General features: G+C 42.5%; 3 protein-coding genes across 4 annotated transcripts in view; all 3 read right to left on the bottom strand.

The window, feature by feature from the left end:
- Positions 1-869: 869 nt before the first annotated feature.
- Positions 870-3525, bottom strand: LOC108240515 (rho-related GTP-binding protein RhoG-like). Its single transcript, XM_017424055.3, has 2 exons — positions 3392-3525; positions 870-3162 (listed from the first exon to the last, which is right to left on the bottom strand). The coding sequence occupies exon 2, from the start codon at positions 3133-3135 to the stop codon at positions 2569-2571; it is 567 nt and encodes a 188-aa protein (XP_017279544.1). The 5' UTR covers positions 3136-3162; positions 3392-3525; the 3' UTR covers positions 870-2568.
- A 2091-nt stretch (positions 3526-5616) lies between these two features.
- On the bottom strand, positions 5617-9970 carry LOC108240601 (rho-related GTP-binding protein RhoG-like). Of its 2 annotated transcripts, none has more exons than XM_017424189.2 (2): positions 9886-9970; positions 5617-8593 (listed from the first exon to the last, which is right to left on the bottom strand). In XM_017424189.2, exon 2 carries the CDS (start codon positions 8562-8564, stop codon positions 7989-7991), a length of 576 nt encoding a protein of 191 aa, XP_017279678.1. In that variant the 5' UTR covers positions 8565-8593; positions 9886-9970; the 3' UTR covers positions 5617-7988. The 2 variants fall into 2 exon arrangements, with proteins under 2 accessions (XP_017279678.1, XP_024863392.1); XM_025007624.2 differs by lacking the exon at positions 9886-9970 and adding an exon at positions 9562-9683.
- A 1391-nt stretch (positions 9971-11361) lies between these two features.
- Positions 11362-20403, bottom strand: part of fhdc2 (FH2 domain containing 2) — a 12895-nt gene continuing 3853 nt past the window's right edge. Inside the window, exons 5-13 of the mRNA XM_037977368.1 lie at positions 17727-17829; positions 17355-17440; positions 17022-17122; positions 16651-16721; positions 16349-16456; positions 14620-14690; positions 14268-14385; positions 14008-14172; positions 11362-13910 (exon numbers count right to left, since the gene is read on the bottom strand). Of these exons, the coding sequence (XP_037833296.1) occupies positions 12009-13910; positions 14008-14172; positions 14268-14385; positions 14620-14690; positions 16349-16456; positions 16651-16721; positions 17022-17122; positions 17355-17440; positions 17727-17829 (2725 nt within the window). The 3' untranslated portion in view covers positions 11362-12008. The remainder of the gene's footprint in view (positions 13911-14007; positions 14173-14267; positions 14386-14619; positions 14691-16348; positions 16457-16650; positions 16722-17021; positions 17123-17354; positions 17441-17726; positions 17830-20403) is intronic.

The following is a 20403-nucleotide window of genomic DNA, read 5'->3' as shown; positions in this document are numbered from 1 at the left end:
TTATGATCAGTACATAAATAAATGTGAAGAGCTAAAAACTAGCATCTATACATTGTTAAGTTCTCTTGACCTCTATTGGGTTTTACAATAAAATCATAATTTTACATAAAAACCTGGCTGGCAATGAGGTTTTTGTGGTAAATGTCCAGTTTTACTATGTGCCTTGTGTTTATTTTCTAAAAATATTTATTTGACTTTTAAATTATTCCTACAATTTGGATGTAAATATTCTTGAATCAAAGATCATAGTGCAGACTTTAGGCACACATCCATCACATTTTTGTAAATTGATAAAAAAAAGTGTGTATGTATGCAATATGTTGCGGCAATGTTTAAATGAAGAAAATTTAGCTTGTTGGTTACTTTAGCAGCTTCATTCATTGCAGTGAGTCATGCATGTGCGAGCGCATGGAGCAAAGATAGATATTCAAAACTGTGATGGAAGTGCTGCTGTCATTTCCCAGTCTGAGTCACTGCCTGATGAGGATCCCACTTTCACATTCAAGTGAAATTTTTATGGCGACAGCGTTGAAACCCATCACTGTCATTTTTAGACAGCTTGTGAAACCACCACACACACAAAAAAAATATTAATGGAACGATCGTGGCATTTTTCCTTTTTTCTATTTCAAAGTGGTTGGCTTGGATGTCTATTAATGTTTGTGATGTTATTCATAAATAGTCTCTGAGAAATTATATTGGCGTGGTCTCGTTCATCATATCTACAACAATGCTTATTTTAAAAGATCAATTCATCGATTAATTCCCAATACCATTTTCTTTGGCCAACAAGGAACTACAAAAAAACACTGTTTTTCTATAATATCCTCAAATGACTGTAAAAATATGACACTGATGTAAAGCTGTGATATCGTCTGACCCCATAGGGCTTGTGAATTATACTTTTATTATAAACCAGGAGTTGTATTACATTCTCAAGGCAAAGTACATTATATAGGATTTCTACATTTATTTAAAGAATGGGTGAAAGGGGAAATAAGGTTCTGCTGCAGCTTATATTCTGTGCATGTGTGGCTCACAGTGAGTAATGACAGCATCATGCCAGTTTGTTTATGTTTCTTAAACGATATTCTGCGTCTTTCTTTAAGAAAAAAGAGCAAACGCTTACATTAATGACAATAAATCACCTGCTTTGTGTTCATTATGACACTTACACCAAACATCAGCCAACAGCAAGGGGCTCCTGAGGCTGCACCTTTGCAGGTTTGGTCTTAAAAGTCTAGTTGCTATGACAACACCTTCCAAAAAAAAGAGGAAAAATTACAGTGGCTTTGTAAAAGTTAAAATTCTTGAGAAATTAACAATCAGGTCACTCCTTGATTCCATCATGCAGGAACCAGGAGTCGTTCACACAAGTCGTTTACACACAAAGAAGAAGATTGGGACTGAAAATATGCAGCGGTCTACATGTGACCACGTTCCACAGCCATCTTAGTTAAAGATGGACACCTACACAGACCTAAGAGTTTATAACCTGCCCCGTTGCAGAAATGAGTTCATCCTTTCTCGTCTCATCCAGCTGTGACACCGCTCGGTCGGACTCGACAGAGTTCACGTAAACTATCTCTCCTCCCAGAACGCAGGCGATGACACGGCTTCTACAAGCTGTAAACATGCGTTCAGCTTCGTCGTCACTGTGCAGCTTTCAGAGACCACAGAGGAAACGGCCTCTGAACGCTGCTGCAGCGGCGCCGGAACGAGTTCAACACATCTGTCAACTCGTCTGAACCACCACCCATAAAGGTCACAGAAATTAGTAAGCAAGCAAAAGCATGCTGAGCTTGTAAGGCTCTGAAATAGATTGAAGTTGTTGGCGTCTGAAAGTGTTGAATGGTGGCTCTTAAACGGGTTACAGACCATTAACTCCAAATGTACAGAAGAGGAAAAATTACAAGCTTTGAAGACTCGTCCGGGGTGGTAAGGAGCTGAGCTGGAGGGCTGCGTCCATCTAGTGTTCACATGTGGAAACTGAAGCAGCACAAATGTGGAAGGAACACGCACAACGGAGTGTGTATGAGGGAAAAACCCGGCGCGGTTTCCCGAACCAAACGTCTTACGTAAAAGTGTGACTCACTTTTGTTCTTCACCTCCACACACAGCCTGAACCGTCCAATATGTCCTCATCGCTGCGCAGCAGTGAGTCAGTCAGGTGTGGCTTGCAAGCAGCAGGAAAAAGGCTGTCTCCAAAACTTTCTGGCTTATAGCACCATTTCATTCTGATGCCGCTTTTTCTTTTACACGTTTGCTTGTGTGGATTGTAAAACTTTTCAAATAGATTTATAGCTCTCAAACGCTGTGGCTTCTTGTGACGACATGTAGCATTTTATAGAATAAAGAATTTGACTGTAAATCAAAACGAAATATAAAATAAAAACTGTAAATATTACCCGTTTAAGACATCAGAAACAGTTGAGCGTAAAAAGAAGTGCTATAAACTGACAGGAGTAGGTTGGAAGCAACTAGATGGTAACCTTTGTTCCTCAGCTTCTCTTTGCATCTGTGGGTCTCCATCATCCCCCTTCATAGTCCACATCTGGGAACCGTTCATTACAGCAGCACACACTTCTTGTGATTCTTTGCGTACAACACCGCCCTCACAGCCTCGTCAAACACCTCTTTGACCCCGTCCTGCTGCAGAGCAGAGCACTCCACGTACTTAAACGCTCCGATCTGCTTGGCCAGGGCGTTGCCCTGTTGGTGGGTCGTCAGGGCCATGCCCGCCTCCTTTAGCTTCTTCACCGTTTCCGCATCGCCCCGCAGGTCCTTCTTGGTGCCCACCAGGAGGATGGGGACGTCGGGGCAGTGGTGCGATACCTCGGGGTGCCACTTGTGCCTGACGTTGGCGTGGGACGAAGGACTTCCGATGGAGAAGCAGATCACGAACACGTTGGTCTGAGGATAGGAGAGAGTACGCAGGCGGTCGTACCCCTCGCGGCCCGCCGTGTCCCACAGGCAGAGGCTGACGGTGCGGCCGTCCACGCTAACCTCACCGGTGTAATTGTCGAACACCGCAGAGAGGTACTTCTGTTTGAAGACGGTGGTTGCGTAGGCGACGAGGAGGAAGGTTTTACCCACTTCACCATCGCCCACCATCACACCCTTAATATCCTGCATCCTGTCTGATCACTGCGGCGGCAGCACCTGATGACATAAAAATAAATAATCAGATTACATGGCATACTAAATATTTACATCCTGATGTGATAATAGCTTCTTGAAATTTAACATAAAGTGTATTTCTTTCTGGGACTATGAAAGTTTGTATCCAGATACCCCCAAACATCATATTCTGATAAAAAAAATAAAAAATAAAAACACAAAATTAACTATTTTTTCTAACAGTGAAACCAGAAGGACTCGAGTGACTTACCTCCTCCATGTCTGCTAATAACAGCAACATCCGGGGATCTGCTCACTTTGAAAGTTAGCAGCGACGCAAGCTGGGACTTATCACCTGTGTCCCAATACAGGGGATTGCGTCCGTTCACTGACGTCATGCGTATCCAGGAATGCGCGTCACGTGGTCTGGGAAGGGGCGTGTCTCTGCAGGACTACAGAGAGAGGCGGAGAGGAGAGGAGGGGGGAGGACACAGACGTTCAGGTAAAATGATATATATCGTTCGACACTGCTGAAAAGCAGCACGTTCAAAGTGGCCTTAATCACCTTAAGTATCAATTAACGTAAAGTTGCAAAAAATATGACGCTTCTCTTTTATAATAAATGCTGCAGGTTAGAGTTCTGAGCTTAAAGAGTTCAAATGAGTACTAGATGCCACACACATTGATACTGGGCCTAATATTTACTGAAAAATACTTGTGTCTTGTAATACTTGCAATATTTATCTGACAAGACATTTTATACTTCAGTGCTTTTACATTTAAAATAAATGATCTGAGAATGAATGTGGTGATGATAGTTGACTTAATGCTCTGAGTTTCTGAAATTAGCATTTTGTTGTTATTTAGTGCTTTTGCTGCAATAACACTGCTTCTAAAGTCATTTGAATACATCTTTGAAACCAATAGGACTCTGATGACAAAGACAGGATTTTTATTCTAATCAGATCATTTCAAAGGACAGGGATGGGGAGAAAAGATTGATCTCTTTATTGTTTAAAGGTTTGGTTTTTTTCTCCGTCTTTCCCCTGAACCAGGTTGGACCAAGTGTATTGCTGGATGCAGAACTCAGAACACACACACACACACGCTGTGAGCTGCTGTGCAGCTGCAGACCAGTCGAAGGGTCGGAGCCGACCCGTGTTCACTGCTGAGCCCGGCTCCTGTGGGCCTCAGGACCGAGTCCCTCTCTGTTGCCTCTGTGACGGTCTGGCAAAGTGTGTGGCATGTGTGGAAGCAAGCAAGGGACGTGTGGGAATAAAGCACAAATGTGTCTCAAAGTGTCACCAAAACAGTGAATTGCTTCATGAAGTGGTATTTTTGAACTATTTGTACTGGACTAATTTTAAAGGAAACATCTCCCCGCTCTAAGAAATAAAATACAAAAACCTTGTCCTGTGTCCTTTTATTCTAAATATTTTAGTTATGTGAAAACCATGCATGTATGGGAAACTATATTAAAACAAGCCACATATTCCTGCATGTTTAAAGGTGTGACCTCAAAGTTCTGCTGATAAAAGAATTTTAAAATCCATGTGAAATTATTACATCACTTGTGTAACTAAAGGAAGGTTTTGTGATGACTGAAAACACGCTGCGGTCTACATGTGACCTCAGAGTTTATAACCTGCCCCGTTGCAGAAATGAGTTCATCCTTTCTCGTCTCATCCAGCTGTGACACCGCTCGGTCGGACTCGACAGAGTTCACGTAAACTATCTCTCCTCCCAGAACGCAGGTGATGACACGGCTTCTGTAAACATGCGTTCAGCTTCGTCGTCACTGTGCAGCTTTCAGAGACCACAGAGGAAACGGCCTCTGAACGCTGCTTCAGCGGCGCCGGAACGAGTTCAACACATCTGTCAACTCGTCTGAACCACCACCCATAAAGGTCACAGAAATTAGTAAGCAAGCAAAAGCATGCTGAGCTTGTAAGGCTCTGAAATAGATTGAAGTTGTTGGCATCTGAAAGTGTTGAAGGGGTGGGGATTAGAGGCTTTGAAGCCTTGCTGGGGGGGGTGATAAGAAGCTGAGGGCTGCGTCCATCTAGTGTTCAGATGTGGAACCCGAAGCAGCACAAATATAGAAAGAGCACAAATAAAGAACGCATGAGAAAAACACGGTGCGGTTTCCTGAACTCAAAAAAAAACCGTGCACAAACACTGTTACGCTGTACACTTCGACTCCTCAGCTAGAAGCTGTGAAACAAGAGTAAAAAGGAGCATAAAGCTAAAGTAGAGCAGACATAGAGGCAAAAAACATTTTTTAAAGATCGTTTTTGAAGACATTCATTGTCTATAAAAGGCAAATATTTTCAAAACTGTAAATTACAAAAATCAGCACCCATCTCCTGAATGAGCCGAACATTTTGATGTATGAAGGTCTAAAACGGCACAAAGTCTGCAGTCAAAGTTAAAACTAGAAAAATTAAAAACATACAAAAAATATCAACAGTTCAGTTAGGAAACTAAAGAAGCCCATTTGGTTTTAGGCACCATTTTATTTGGTATAATTTAAAATCATCTCACTGTTAGTTCATTTATACAAATTTGCTTTTGTTATTTATAAAAACAATTACAGATTTCTACAAATCACGTTCCCAGTGTAAAAGCGTAGTACCACGCATACGGTAGCATACTGCTCCAGGACACAGAGAGCCCACAGGTGTACGTTCCACTTGAACAGAACTGAGTGAAATAGGGACATGGAAAAAAAATAATAAAAAAATAAAAAATGAATCACCACAGATGACAGTTTGACTTCTTGCACACGTACATTCAACCCACTGCAGAGATAATTGGGAAATTTCACAGACCTTTGAGATCTCGAAGCACTTTGCTCTTCATTTACTCCAGAATTTAGTCTAACTCAACACACACACACACACACACACACAGGGGAGAAATGAAATGCAACCTACAGTATGAGGGTTGATATTATTGCTGAAAGCTGTGAGCAAAAAACGAGCTACAGATTCATTACAAAAGTATTTTAGAAAAATATATTAAAAAAAAAACAAAAAGAAACCCCCTCTTCAAATGTTGCAAAGCGACACCAACGCAGCTCTCGCTCGCCGTACGAGCGAGTCGCTTGTGCTTTCAGCGCACCGTGCGAGGCAAGGGATGCAAACCACAATCTGCCGAGAGCTGCGGGCCCGTCGGCTCCGTTTCACAAATGCACAGCTTTGCAGCGCGAGATGTCAGTTTAGCACCTGCGTCTCACAGAACAGAACCAAAAAAAAAGAAAAAAAAGAAGGCTTTGTGGAGAGAGAGAGTATTTACTGGCAGGAACTAAGGCGGAAAGCTTCTGAGAATTTACACAAAATATAAATGAAAACTTGCTGGATTCGTGCTTAAAGATTCCCCGTTGCACGGGCAGCACTGCAGTGAGACCCTTAGGGCTGGACGTCGTAGATCCAGTGTGGTCTTTGGTTTAGATAAGGCACCTGACAGAGCATAAAGGCTCCTTCCGTGCTCTACATAAATGTGTCTTGGGCTAACAAGGCTGGTGTGACGCTGCTTCCTCCAAGGCATAAATGTTCTTCCCCTCGTCAAAACATTACAGGATACGGAGTATATAGCTTTATGCAAACCGGTTAAAACATTCTGGTAATAAATGCTACAACGAGTTGATTATAAAGTGGTCTTCGCCAACCTTTGCACAATCGTGTCATTGACAAGGGAAGCATTATGGAAGTCTAGTTTATCATATGTAATAATTAACAACAGCACACTTACATTTTACTGATCAAATAAACACGAGCTATTACAAAAATATATTTCACTTTGGCCATAACCGCACATGTAAGTTTAAAAACGTGTCAGAATTAAGAAATATCATTTACAAAGTAAATTCACGATTAGAGAAAAATACAGTCTCCTTTAACAGGAATATTTTAGGCATGTATTTCTTTTTCCTTTTCTTCAATAGCACTTGGTGTGAGCCCAAGAAGTTCAGACGTAGACAGAGGAGAGCCGCCACGTTCCAGTCCAACTTCCTGAATACGATGACTCCAGGGATCCTGTACCGGTGTGGGTATTTTAGCAGAGGGCTCGTGACATTTGCACCTCTGTTATAGAAACCGTTCGCTGCTCTTAACGGGCCCGGCTTATCTTCAAAGGCCCACTGGCTTTTCCCGTGTGAGGGAGAGGGAGCGCAGTGAAAGAGGCTGGAAGTGCAATCTGTCGGACAACTCGAACATACCAAACTTTGCACAAAAGGAAAATGGGGAATTTTTTTTTTTTTTTTAATATTCGCAATTGGTTCAGGGGTACTAGCATCACGACGCGCTGTCTGGACTCAAGCTACTTGGAAGTTAAAAGGCTCGTTTAACTTCTGCTCGAATGTTTATGACATCTAATAGGCAAGTCAAAAAGATCTAGACAACGAACTCTGCTCGAGACCCCATGAGACGCAATGTAGGTGAGAATTTGAGGTAGTCGTTAGTTCTCCACCTGAACGCACACAGATCTCCTCTCTCCAGTCAAACAGGGGAAGCTTTGTTGGCTTGTTTAGATGTTATGGCTTTTGATGACCACGATGAACATTTCATAAGGCGAAGCACAGACGCTATAAATCAAGAACAGATGTAAAATTGAAAATGTGTAAATATCAAAAGTTAATGGAAGGAAAATAGAGGGGAGACGGCCTGTTGCCTTCATTTGGTGAAGGTGGCAACACTGTTAGATCCTCCAGGAGATGAGTAAGGAAAAAAAAAAAGGAGTAACACAGGTGCTGAAAACTGACAGGAGTAGGTTGGATCAACTAGATGGTATCCTTTGTTCCTCAGCTTTTCTTTGCATCTGTGGATCCCCATCATCCCCCTTCATAGTCCACATCTGGGAACCGTTCATTACAACAGCACACACTTCTTGTGATTCTTTTTTGTGACTGGATACAACACCGCCCTCACAGCTTCAGCGAACACTTCTCTAACATTGTCCTGCTGCAGAGCAGAACACTCCATGTACTTAACAGCTCCGATCTGCTTGGCCAGGGCGTTGCCCTGTTGGTGGGTCGTAGGGGCGGTTCCCGCCTCCTTTAGCTTCTTCACCGTTTCCACATCTCCCCGCAGGTCCTTCTTGGTGCCCACCAGGAGGATGGGGACGTTAGGGCAATGGTGCGACACTTCGGGGTGCCACTTGTGCCTGACGTTGGCGTGGGACGAAGGACTTCCAATGGAGAAGCAGATTATGAACACGTTGGTCTGGGGATAGGAGAGAGTACGCAGGCGGTCATACTCCTCCTGGCCCGCCGTGTCCCACAAGTTGAGGCTGACAGTGCGGCCGTCCACGCTCATCTGAGCGCTGTAATTGTCGAACACCGTGGGAATGTACTCTTCTGGGAAGGCGTTGGTCGTATAAGAGATGAGAAGGCAGGTTTTACCCACTGCCCCATCGCCCACCACCACACACTTAATGGTCTGCATCCTGCCTAAGACCACTGGGGCTGCAGCACCTGACGACAGGACAGAAAAAACAAATAAAGTGTTAATTTCATTAAAGAACAACTCTTCCCACTTCTAATCAACCTGATTTTCTGGACAAAAATGAGATGATGTCTAAATAAAAACTAATGCAAAAGGACTAAAACCATGACAAAAACTATTGACATTTTTGTTGATGAACAGAAACAAATCTAGTCAGATATCATTTCTGATGTGGGGGAAAAGAAAGTCAAGCTGGGGAGAGACTTATCAGATCTAATCTCCTTGATTAGAAGACGCAAACATTCAATCTATCCCCGGGGAGATGGTATAATTAGCTTAAAGAAAAGAAGACATATGGACAAACTTGACATCTTTATTCCTATTATAGTATTTACTTTATTTAAAAAAAACATCATGCAGTGTCATATGAACAATAAAAATCTTAAACAGCAGATCTGTCAATTGTTGATTTGTCGTTGTTATTTTGTTTTATTAAAAAGCAAGGATAGATTAATTGAATTATATCTGTTTCATATAAAAGACTTCATTTCATATGTACTGCTGATTAAAATCTTAGCTTTCTAACAGATACAGATGTTTAATTTGGTGTAAAGACTGATTTTAGAAATTAAAAAGACACTTTAATATTTTATTCTCACACTGAAATATAGACATCTAGTTAACGAAAACGTAATTACGTCAGTCTATGACTAAAACTAATTCAAAATTTGATGTCAAAATTATCATTATTGAACAAAAACACGCCTCATACTGAAGATTTAAGTCTAATCGTGCTAATCGTGAACAAAGTAGCAACTCCTATAAAGATAAATCCGCCCCTGGAGTTTAAATCTGAAACTTTTTTCTGAAAGTTTCAAAAGCTTTTAACCCAGTTAGCACCCGAGCTAACTGTAGCCACCATTAGCTCTTCGACGTAGCGTTAATTACAGTTACTTAAATAAGTACGCTTCAGCTTAGCTATTCAATACTCAAATACCTTTAAAAACGAATCACTTTGATCAATGGCCGGCAGGTGAATTCATAACAACACGCACTTTTCTCCTGTCGTTGATTGTTCCGCGTTTTTCCACTCATAACACTAGGCGTTCCCCAAGCTAAGGAACTAGCGCACTCGGCAGTTAACGAGCTAACCAGTTAGCAAACAAGCTGAGCAGTAATTTGAAAACACTTTGTTAAAAGGGTTCTCTTCTGGCTCAAAGCCATTCAAACAGTTACTTCAAAAAATATAGTTTATTATAATACATAAATACTGGGCAATAATTTGCTTTACCAGTTAAAAAAGTAGGACTTCGTAACTTACCGCCACTTAGCTTTCGAGCTTTTCTTGCCTGGTAGTCAATCACAGCCGCATCCGGGGAGTCGCCCGTTACGTAAAAGTTGACGTACGGAACTAAAGCATGCTGGGAAATGTAGTTTCGCCCTTGTACACCCTTTCCTTTTATTTGACACTAGATGGCAGTGTTAACCCTTTTCTGTTTTTTTTTTCTCATTGGAAAGTACAAATATATGTGATCGTAGAAGCAAAAAGACAAGGTAGAGTGTAGTTCATTACAGCTTAGGTTTTTTTTTTTTTTTTTACTGGACTACTTTTGTTTGGGATTTATAGCTACATAATCTGCAGATCAGTGTTTTGTATGTAAAACAGATTTGTTATAGAGCTCACAACGCTACAGCATTGCTAAAATTTGCTCCACATTTGACAACAGCTGCTCATATGAACATACTCAATAACCATATTTAGTAGTGTTTTGTAGTTCTTCAATGGTAATGTTTCTTAAATTTTGTCCAGAAATGCCACTCTGAAATCCTGCACATCAGAATACTTATAAGTAAGACTTACAATCTTTGAACCTAGAACTATTATTTAAGCATTATTATTTTCATGCCAGCCCTTATATATGCAATAAGGTTCTGATGAAATAAAAATCTAAATGAGAAATATGCTGTTTTGTGTAGTATTTAAAATAATAATTAAAAACATTTTATCCAACTAACAAAACACATTTCTTTTAAAATGCAGCTGTTTTATGAAATGTTAAGTTTTTCATAAATATCCCCCCTCTTGTCAAAGTATATTTACAAATCTTTACTTTAAATCCAATCAATCTTCACTGCAGTTTTTTTAAATTTTAAGTCTGACTTATTTCCAATGTTACCCTGTGTCATGAACATTTTTATCCATAAAATGAAGAAACTTACAATGCATACTGCAGATGCAAAAACAGTATATAAATAATAATAATAATAATGATAATTATTAGTATTGTAAATTTTATCCTGTCAGCAGTACACCAATATCCCTTGTTTATCCTCAGCCATGTCATGATCTCTCTTTTCATTTCAATGCATGTAGTTAACTCCAAAACAAAAAAAAGCAATTGCTTTAAATGTCTCAGCCCTGCGCCCATGGAAACCCGTTGATGATGTCACTTCTGTACACTGTGGCAGGTTAAAAAGCCACCGCTGACCAACAAGCAGAGGCTCGAGAGCACAAAGAGGCACCACTTTATTGCTTTTTTTTACACCCCCCCCCCCAAGAAGTTTTGGTGTCACCGCAACCTAGAAAAAAGGGGAATTCCCACTGGGACCCTCCACCCCTAGCCAACGCAACCCCCACAATTCTGCCAGGAGATTCCCCAGGACGGCTGTAGCATTTCCATGACAACGGTCGCTTAAAGGGATTTGGGGGGGGCGACTGTGTCGAGAGACGCAGCAAGTGGGAGTTCATCTGAGAGGGAGGGAAATGTGAGGGTGATAAGATGGCAGGAGAGGAGACTCAACTAAGACTTGTCTTTATTCATTGTTTCTTTTTACAAATACATATATGGTGAAAAAAAATGCTATTCAATAAAGTTATAGATTTTTTAATATAAAATAACATTGACAGCAACCATCTCCTGACAGCCTCCTTCAGTTTGTAAAGTGCATCATTATAACGAGACCTGTCACTGAGAAAATAAACAACTCCATATTGTACCGTAGTGCAGTTTGAAAACACTGGTCTTTCAGGTGAGGGGCCACAGTGGTCGCAACGTGTTGTCAGCTTTCTAAAATATAGCAAACTACAAAAAAATGAAACATTTCTTCCCAAATGGCAATATGTTTTAGACAGAGTGACATCCATCTTCCTCTAACAGGGTTGAATTAAGGCTGTTCTGTAACTGAATTGTTAGGGGAAGACATCTTCTACTGCTGCCCTATCGCCTGCAAAGGACAAAATGGTTGTGGAAAGAGGTAGATTGTAGAGGACCCACTATCCTGCTACTGTGTTAAACACAACAAGTAAAATACCTATAATCCCCTCAGTGCAGATTCACTTAATGTACAGAACCCAAGCGTGCAACTTTACCCATTAAAGTTGACCTTAGATGAACTAATATTCAATCAAAACTGAAGAAGTGAGTCCGTGAGTCGACCCTTCCATCACCTCCACAGTGGCTGAGCTGCAGCGGCTCGGGGCATTTTGGGACCAGGTATCCGTGAAGCTGCTGGGCTTTTAGAGCTAGCCGGGGAGGTGCCCGCGCTCGATGTCTTGGCGGTTTTGTTTCGGGCGGCTGTAATGACGGCGGTGCGTATGGTCTTGGCAGTGGCGGAGGATGGGCTGTGGGCGGTCCGAGGCTGAGGTGGAAGCGGAGTCTCGGAGTTCGGCGCGAGTCGTTTGGACACGCGGACGGGAGCTCCTCTGATGAAAGCTGACTGGGGGCTGCCGGAGACCTTCTCCGGCGCAGTTCTGTCCGAAGACCTGCGAGTCAGGGTGGATTTTTCCGAATCCTGTGACTCACTTACGGTCCTCTCCTTTGTGCTGCTGCTTCGTTTTACCTCCGCCTGCATAATTGGCCGCGTTATGGAGGACGAACGCACTGAAATACTGCGGAGAACAGATAGCCGTGTAGGTGGGTTGGTAGCCGTTGTGGCTCCATTTGAGGATTCGGTTTTAGAGCGCACTCGAGGAATGCCTGTGCCGATTGAAGGGGCTGTGCGTGACACAAACCCCCTCTTGGCCCCTACTCCACTACGCACAGGGATCTTCATTGTTCGAGTCTCCTCCTTTGGCAGCGAGGACCCTGGAGTTCTCCCCTCTTGGAGTTCGACCTCCCTCTCCTTCCTCCACTTGGAGCACAGGCTTGGTGTGGGTCGTGGGAGTGGGGAGGTCGGGGGTGACAAGGCCTCGTAGGATCTAAGGCCTTTCACTAGAGTGTGACACTCCAGCGTTTCCCCTACACGCGAGTATGACCTCGATGTCTCCCTCTCCGCAGTTGGCAAGTCAGAGGCCTCCTCTGGCTGTGACTGGCTGACCTCTGGTAGACCGGAGGGCATCCAGTCCTCATCCACAGGTGTCAAAACCACTTTAGCGTTTGTCTCTTCGATCAAACTCGCATCAGGCAACGACTCTGCCTCACTTATCTTAATAGACGGAACGTCTTTTTTCTGAGGCTGAAATGAGACTTCAGCAGTGGGTGATTCTAATTTGGTCTGCGATTTAGGGTGCTTCAGCAGCCCACCGTTGGTGTTGCTGTCAGAAAGAGTTCTACATGTGTTACTGGACTCATGGGCACACAAGGTATTAGTTTTACCCTGAAGAAGACAATTACTGTCCGTCACTGGCACGCCAAACCCATGTCTGTATGTGGAGGCCTGGCTTTTAACACACTGGGCTGCTGTGTCTGTATTCCTTGCAGCAGAGTCTGGACTGGAACTGTTCAACGCCATGTGTTCTTGGGAAAAATCAGACGTTTTTTGAAGTTCTGTTGTCTTCTGTTGGCCTTGCAGCATGTAGGAAATGCTCTCAGGCCCGTGCTGTTTTGCAGCGAAGCCATTTTCGTGAGGAGAGGAACTAAGCGATGCAACGTGTTTGTCTCTAACTGCTTCCATGCTCTTGTTTGTAGCTCTCCTCCCTCTGTCCAGAATGCAGTCCTCTTGGTCAATGGGCGAGCACGTGCCATCGGTTTCTGGGGAGCTGCAGAGCGCGGCGCTGATCTCGTGGTCGGACGAGCTGTTCGAGTGACAGCCGACCGATGTTGGGCTGCTGCCCAGCACGGGGAAGTTCTTGAGCATGAATGAGCCATGGGGATGGGCGTCGTTTTGTAGGTGGTGTGCGAATCGGCGAGAATCGAATCTCCTAAGGCTGCGACGACCCCAAGTGTAGCTCAAGTTCTTTTCCAAAAGTCTCTCCAGCTCATCTTGGTTCTCCTGGCAGTGAGGCTCTCTGGCAAGACTCAGGCTCAAGTCCAGGCCCGTGCACACAGCCACAGAACGACGCTTTTCCACCATCTCACGCTGACGTTCCAGACGTTTCTGCTCCTTTAGCTCCCGTTCTTCATTTTCCTATTTCATGAAAAAAAAAAAAGACTTATCGGTCATTTCAAAGGGCTCGTTAGTGCACGTAAAGTGGTGCTTTTTCATTTGCGGCAGCGTTTTGAACCTGGACGGCTCTTTGGAAGCGGAGGCAAAACGAATGGAAGGTGCTGCAGGCCTCCTCCAGTTTGAAAGTGCTGTCATCTTCGCAGAGGAACTCCATCAGGGCTTGGCTCGACATCCTCATACCCTCCACCTCGTCATCCACCTCCTTCAGACGCTCCTCGGCCATCTGCAAACATTTTCATAAAAGCATACATTAAACCTGCTTCAGTTTTTGTTGCTTCAAACTTCTTTTCAAAGCGGAGCTCAAACTGTGCCGCCTACCTCCAGAAATAACTGCGTCTGCTGCAGAATCTCCGCCTCAGTCTGTATATTCGCCCCGAGGGAAGCCACTTTGCTTTTTAACTTTGCCAAGTCGTCCAGCACGGCCTCCTCACACAACCTGCAGAGATATGCAATTATAATTAGCATGGGTGTAAAACAGATGTGTAATCCTCCCGAACAAAGGTCGCCTGACAAAAATAGGCAGTAAATACCTAGCAGGTGAATGTACAAGAATCTCAAGTGTAAGGGGTTATTAGCACCTTTCTTTGGGTGAGAGTCAGACAGTAAGAGCATCAAACCTTTCAGTAACTCAGCGATTGTCTCAGAGTATCAAATGTGAGAAGAGACTGACCTGGAGGCGGAGCCAACATGGCCCAGTTGGCTGGGAAACGACAGCAAACTCTGGTCTTTTTTCACAGCTTCCTGCAAAGATGAACACAGCTGATTACCCCGTCATTGTCTCGAAAAGAAGCAGCACATCGTTTGATAAAAGTGTCAAAATAACGTGCTTTGTGGAATGCTCCAGTTTGAGAATCTTAATCAGCTACTTTTCTGGTCTTTGTGGCTCTAAACCGCCACATAAAAATCTATTCATCTTTTTTCTTTAGCCTGCTTTTCCAGCTGGTGCCTACGTAAAAACTGTGATGCTTTTTAATTTAGCAGTAAAAACACACTCTAAATATGTAGGTTTAGCTTTTCAAAAGTCCAACCACATAACCATATTAAATCACTGACTATATAAAAAAAGGAAGTAGCCTTAATGTGTGATAAGAGAAATCAGTGCGTGAGTTCAGATAAACCTGCATCGTTTCAAAACAACCAGCAGGGGGTAACCTTTTGTCCTCGTAAGTTGGTCTCATTTGTAGTTTGAAAAGAAAATAAGATTAAAAAAATGATAAACTGGGATCAATCAGCGTGGATGTTAAAAAAGTTGCTGCTTTTCAGCCAACACAGAAATTGTTTCTTTTTTATTTGAGTACCGCCTCAAAGAGTTACAGAACCAGCCACCCAATAGTTAAAAAAAAACTGCAACATGACGACTCACCTCTTCAGTCAGATAGATTGTTTGTTTCGACAAGATTATTACACTCCCATTCATGGGGGCAATGTTGCCTCGACTCCCATTTGATCTACTGTAGCGTTTGATTCTTATCTTTAGCCTCTGAACCAAACCCTTTAGCTCAAAATGAACAAAACCTTGTTTGTGAATGAAAACCAAACTAACTGCTGTTCAAAATCCCCTAGTTTCAAGAAACAAAGGAGGTGAGTGCAAAAACTGTGAAACGATGCTAAAGTGAGGGATTGAAACTGATAGGACCGTCACGATGGCTGCTATAGATCTGCAAAGATGCAGCAGAATGAACCACCAGCCTCTTGGAACTATGTACTTTGAACTGATGAGATCAAGTTAGAAATGTTTACCATAATTCAAAGCACCATATTTGGCAACAAAATCAAAAATTAAACCAAACATATGAGCACCAGCACATCATATCAGCTGTGAAGCACAGTGGTGGAGAGCTGATCGTTTGGGCTGGTTTCGCAGCCACAGGACCTGGACATTTTGCTGAGTCGACAATAAATTTCTCTGCCAACTAGGGGTCAAATGTGAAGCCATCCGTTTAAAAGCTAAAGCTTGGCTCAAACTGAGTCATAAAGCAAACAGACAATGAGCCCAAACACAGCAGGGAATCTACAGCATAATGTCTGAAACATGAACAAATCGAGGTGCTGCGACGGCCCAATCCTCAGCCTGACTGAAATACTGTGACGGGACCGTCGGAGAGCTGAGGAGACACAAATGTCTGAAAACCTCAATGAACTGAAGCAACATTGTAAAACAGAGTGGGCCAAAATTCCTCTCCAACCATGTGACAGACTGATAAAGAAAACAACTACGTGAAGTTGTCACTGCTAAAGAAGGATCTTCAAGCTATCATGGGGTGGACAGTACATCCAGCGTAAACACACAACCTTACTTGTGTATCCCAGCGCATCACTAACTATTTCTTCTTTCTAAGAAGTGTTTCTTTGAGCAACTAATACCTTTTTTTCCGCTACGACGACATTTCAAAACTTACCATCGCAACAAAATGCAGCAAATTCATCCCCGGCTTGTTGGCTTTGGTGTCAGCCAGTTTGAGCAGTGATGAAATTCGAAAGCCAGCTGCGTTCCCCGCATATCCACCCTGAGAAACGGCGCACACAGGAGACAAGTTTACACAAACAGTCAATCAAAACTCAGGTACAAGGCCAGCGTGGCGGCCCTGAAAGCAGACTACTAATCTACTTGCAACTGAAGCATACGCAGATGAAGCATTGCTGCTTCGTGGGACGCAGACAAAAAGGTAAATAATAATATTAATTATAAAGGAGCACTCACAGCATTCATGTAATTCCCTGCTTTCAGCACCAAACGGAGGATGGAGTGTAATTCTGGACAGCTCAGCAATTCTGGGAGAGTAAAAAAAAATTAATATTGTGTTTGACGCTTCAAATAATGATGTTAAATTTGCATGCAGCTGAAACAAGTCATCAACTTTTATTAAAGTATATATATATATATAGTTGTATATCAGCAACAGCAACTCTTTTATGAGTCACCAAGTCAGGGTAAATGCTAAAGTAGCTTAGCTCATTTCCATTCTGGCGCCTGACACCACCACTCAAGACTAAACAGAAGATTTTCAGCTGGTCAACAAAGTCCCAGGCCTTAATGGCGGTGGAGTACACAACTCCCCGCTGCTCCTTTACCTCTGGCCGCCTCCCTCAGACATCTGGCTGCCACACACAGAGAGGTCACAGCCGGGTCAAACTCTTGCTGCAGGATCATGGCATCCAGCCGAAGCCGAAAACTGACGAAAGAGAAAAAAGGGGGTGAGACGGACTGACCAGCAGGGATGCCTGAATGATGACGGAGACTAAAAAGACACCCGAGATCATTCATTTGTTAAGCAAACATGCCACGACAAAGTGAGGAAGGACGTTGCTGCATGAGAAAAGGCTTAAAAACCTAGTGGAAAAGGCTAATCTTTTAGGGTATTCTTGCTTTCTCTCTTCTTTTTTTTTGGCTAAAGAGGGCTGTACCTGGGGACTTCCACCAACAGCAGCATGAAAAGATCAGGCTCTCCGAGGCAGCTCCTCTCTCCACTGAACGTCCTCAGGCGAGATTCCTGAGAGAGGGAGGGAGAAAAAAAAGATGCTGCATAAAAATGTTATAAACAGCTTTCATTAAAAAAAAATATGATGGTGAAAGAGTCAATTTCGATATATTTTCGCACGATCCCTGTTGAGAAACAGACCACATCATACAAAATGGTGTAATGGCAAACTTTTGATCATCCTTAACCAAAACCAGATGAGTAAGAGAAGCCGGGTGGGGGGAAGAGAGGAGGAAGGACCTTGTCACACCAGGAGAAAGAAAGAAAAAAAAAAAACACAAAAGTTTTCTTTTTTTACCTCCTCATTGTCAGGCAGCAATTTGCAGAGCTCCGAAAGCTTTTCTGCTCCATAACGATCTCCAGCTCCGTGCCTGATATCCTCAACTATCTCCTTAGCAGGCCTGTGAAAACACACTGACTTATTTTAGCATGACGGCAACACTGACGGACCACAGAGCTCACAGGACGAATAAAAGGCAGAGAGTCACAAAAAATGTCTGGAAGGCTTTCGATTTGAAGTAAAACTGCACAATATTAGAAAAACATGAGAAAGGAATATTATTGTTGTGTATTGGCATGGTAATATCAGCTGTGATAAACGCACATCTCTTTAACTTCCTTTCTCTTTTTTCTGAGACTGATAACACTCTCCATGTGCTTTAGGATTTGATCTAATTTGGCTGAGGGCATTTAGGGAAGAAGTTAGGGCAAATATAGGATTGGCATGCAGTTTGTGTCCGCTATTCATCGATATCGCAAAGACGATAAATACAGCACATACAGCACAGCCCTGATGTCAAAGTAAAAGAATAAAACTGGACTGACTGGGTGTTCAAATTCTGATTTATTTTCCAAGTTGCATGTTTTGACTACTTCAGCTTTATTTTTATTAAGGGTGCCAGTACATAAGCACCCTAGTTGTTTGTTTCTGTCATGATTTTCGATTAGGTACATCTTCCATAGCTTTGGAAAGACCCAGGTGGGAAAAAAAATCACATCAAAATGTGTGAATTTATTGGGAATAGTGAGGTTTTGGTAAACCAGGACTCTTTCAGGCTCTACAGCTCAGGCGTACATCACACATTACAGTCAAATCAAAGTTTAAATGGGTCACAGAAAGTTGGACTTTACATGTCTGAACGGGCATTTTAATGTATTTTACAACTGTCATTCAAATTATATGATTTTATGAGGGTGATTAACTTACAGTGTTATGCCAAAAAAGTCACACACTGACTTTTGAGCTGTCTGAACTTTCAGAAATCTTCTCACAAACTTTGCACTTCTTATATGGTTTTTTTGTCAAAATGTAGGCATCTTTGTCTTCTTTCACTCAAAGTGTCTCTCACTGCTGAAGGACTTCCATTGTTCAGGATTTTCTCTTTAAAACTGGAATTTAAGGATATTTTAACACCGTAGACAAAAAGACACTTCTGATACCAATGGCTTTATTTATTATTTGTTCCAATACAACTTTTTTTCCAACAGTGACCATTTGTTTGAGGCTTAACTTTTACTCTGCAGTTCTGTATGCCTATCTACTTAAGAGTGCTGTCAGGGAGTGAAAGACACAGGTGCGTGGTTACCATAGTGACCCCAATGAACCACTGGCAGCAGCTTTAACATGGTTCTCCTTACACTTATTACAGAGTTTATACATCAAAATGTGACGTTTTGTCAGCTCAAAACATTATAAAAGTAAGTCCCAGTTTATTATTAGGTTTTATAGAAGAAACAATGAATGTTGTAAATTTGGACAGCACTGTAGCTGCACTGACACCCTTTAAAATATCTTCAGAAATGTTCTAGTTATTATTGTTCTGTTTCGTTTCCCTTCATCCTGTATCCCATCATACTGCAGCGAGTTTCCTTTATTCACAGACCAGTTCTCCTCATTCATAGCTCACCATTTATATCCGTATTTTATCATCATCCGACACCAGCGGTTCAGCACATCTGAAGCAGCCTAAGAGTAAATGATTTTCTGAAGAACTTCCTTTCCAAACGGAAACACTTTTTGCTAACAAAACACAGAGTGCCACGCCGCACAAAGGCCCAAAAATGAAATGATTTTTTAAGTCTCCACTCAGACAGTGAAAACAAAAAACTGGATTTTGTTTAAACTACGGCCGCATTTAAAAGCAGTCGCTGTGTCGCTTTTGACAGAGACCAAATAAGCTCCCCGACAAGACAAATGTTTGTGTACAGAGGAGACTCTTTTCACATAAAGACTTTCGCTACAAGTCTCAACAAATCCAGTCTGGAAAAGAAAACAGTCGAGGATCTCATGATGGCACAACGGTTTTGCAACCCAGGACTTTTGTGTTTCTCCAGTCTTTGTGGAGCAAACCTTGCATGATGTTCAACGTAAATGAGCCAAAGGTTACGGACTACCTGAGTTAGCTTTAATGCTTATGAAAAAGCTCTTTTCATTACAAGAAGTGGAGCTTTGTTTGACCCAGACAAGCGCACTGAAAGAGGCTTTAAGAGGATTCCTGAATATGACAAGCCACCGGTGGGGTCTCTCTCACCGGGGGGAGCTTTAAGGTTAGATACTCTTTATGGGCGTCAGCAGGTGCCAGCAGTGAAATGTAAAGAGCCACTCACTCACCACCCTCCTTAAAACCCCAGCTGCTCAGGGTGCAACCTCCCCTACAAAAAACCCCAGACATCCCCTCTTTTATTGGGACTTAACACTTCTGATGGTGCGCCACCGATTGGCATATGGCTCTTTTTTTTACAGTTCAGTTCAGTGAAAGGACTGTTCCCCTGAGTACAGTTCTGTACAGTGAAGTTGGTTGCTCTCAAAATGAGCTTTTAGTCTTCAATCAATCAATCAAATTTTATTTGTATAGCACATTTCAGCAGCAAGGCATTTCAAGGTGCTTTACATAATTAAAAAACAAAATAAAAACAGCATGTGACAATGAATAAACAGTAAGAAAGAGACAAACATCAAAAACCCGCACTCTAAC

This window comes from Kryptolebias marmoratus, linkage group LG9 (genome assembly GCF_001649575.2).
Source record: "Kryptolebias marmoratus isolate JLee-2015 linkage group LG9, ASM164957v2, whole genome shotgun sequence".
NCBI classification, from domain to species: Eukaryota; Metazoa; Chordata; class Actinopteri; order Cyprinodontiformes; family Rivulidae; genus Kryptolebias; species Kryptolebias marmoratus.
Note: the sequence above shows the minus strand (reverse complement) of the source record. Positions and strands in the feature narration are given on the sequence as shown.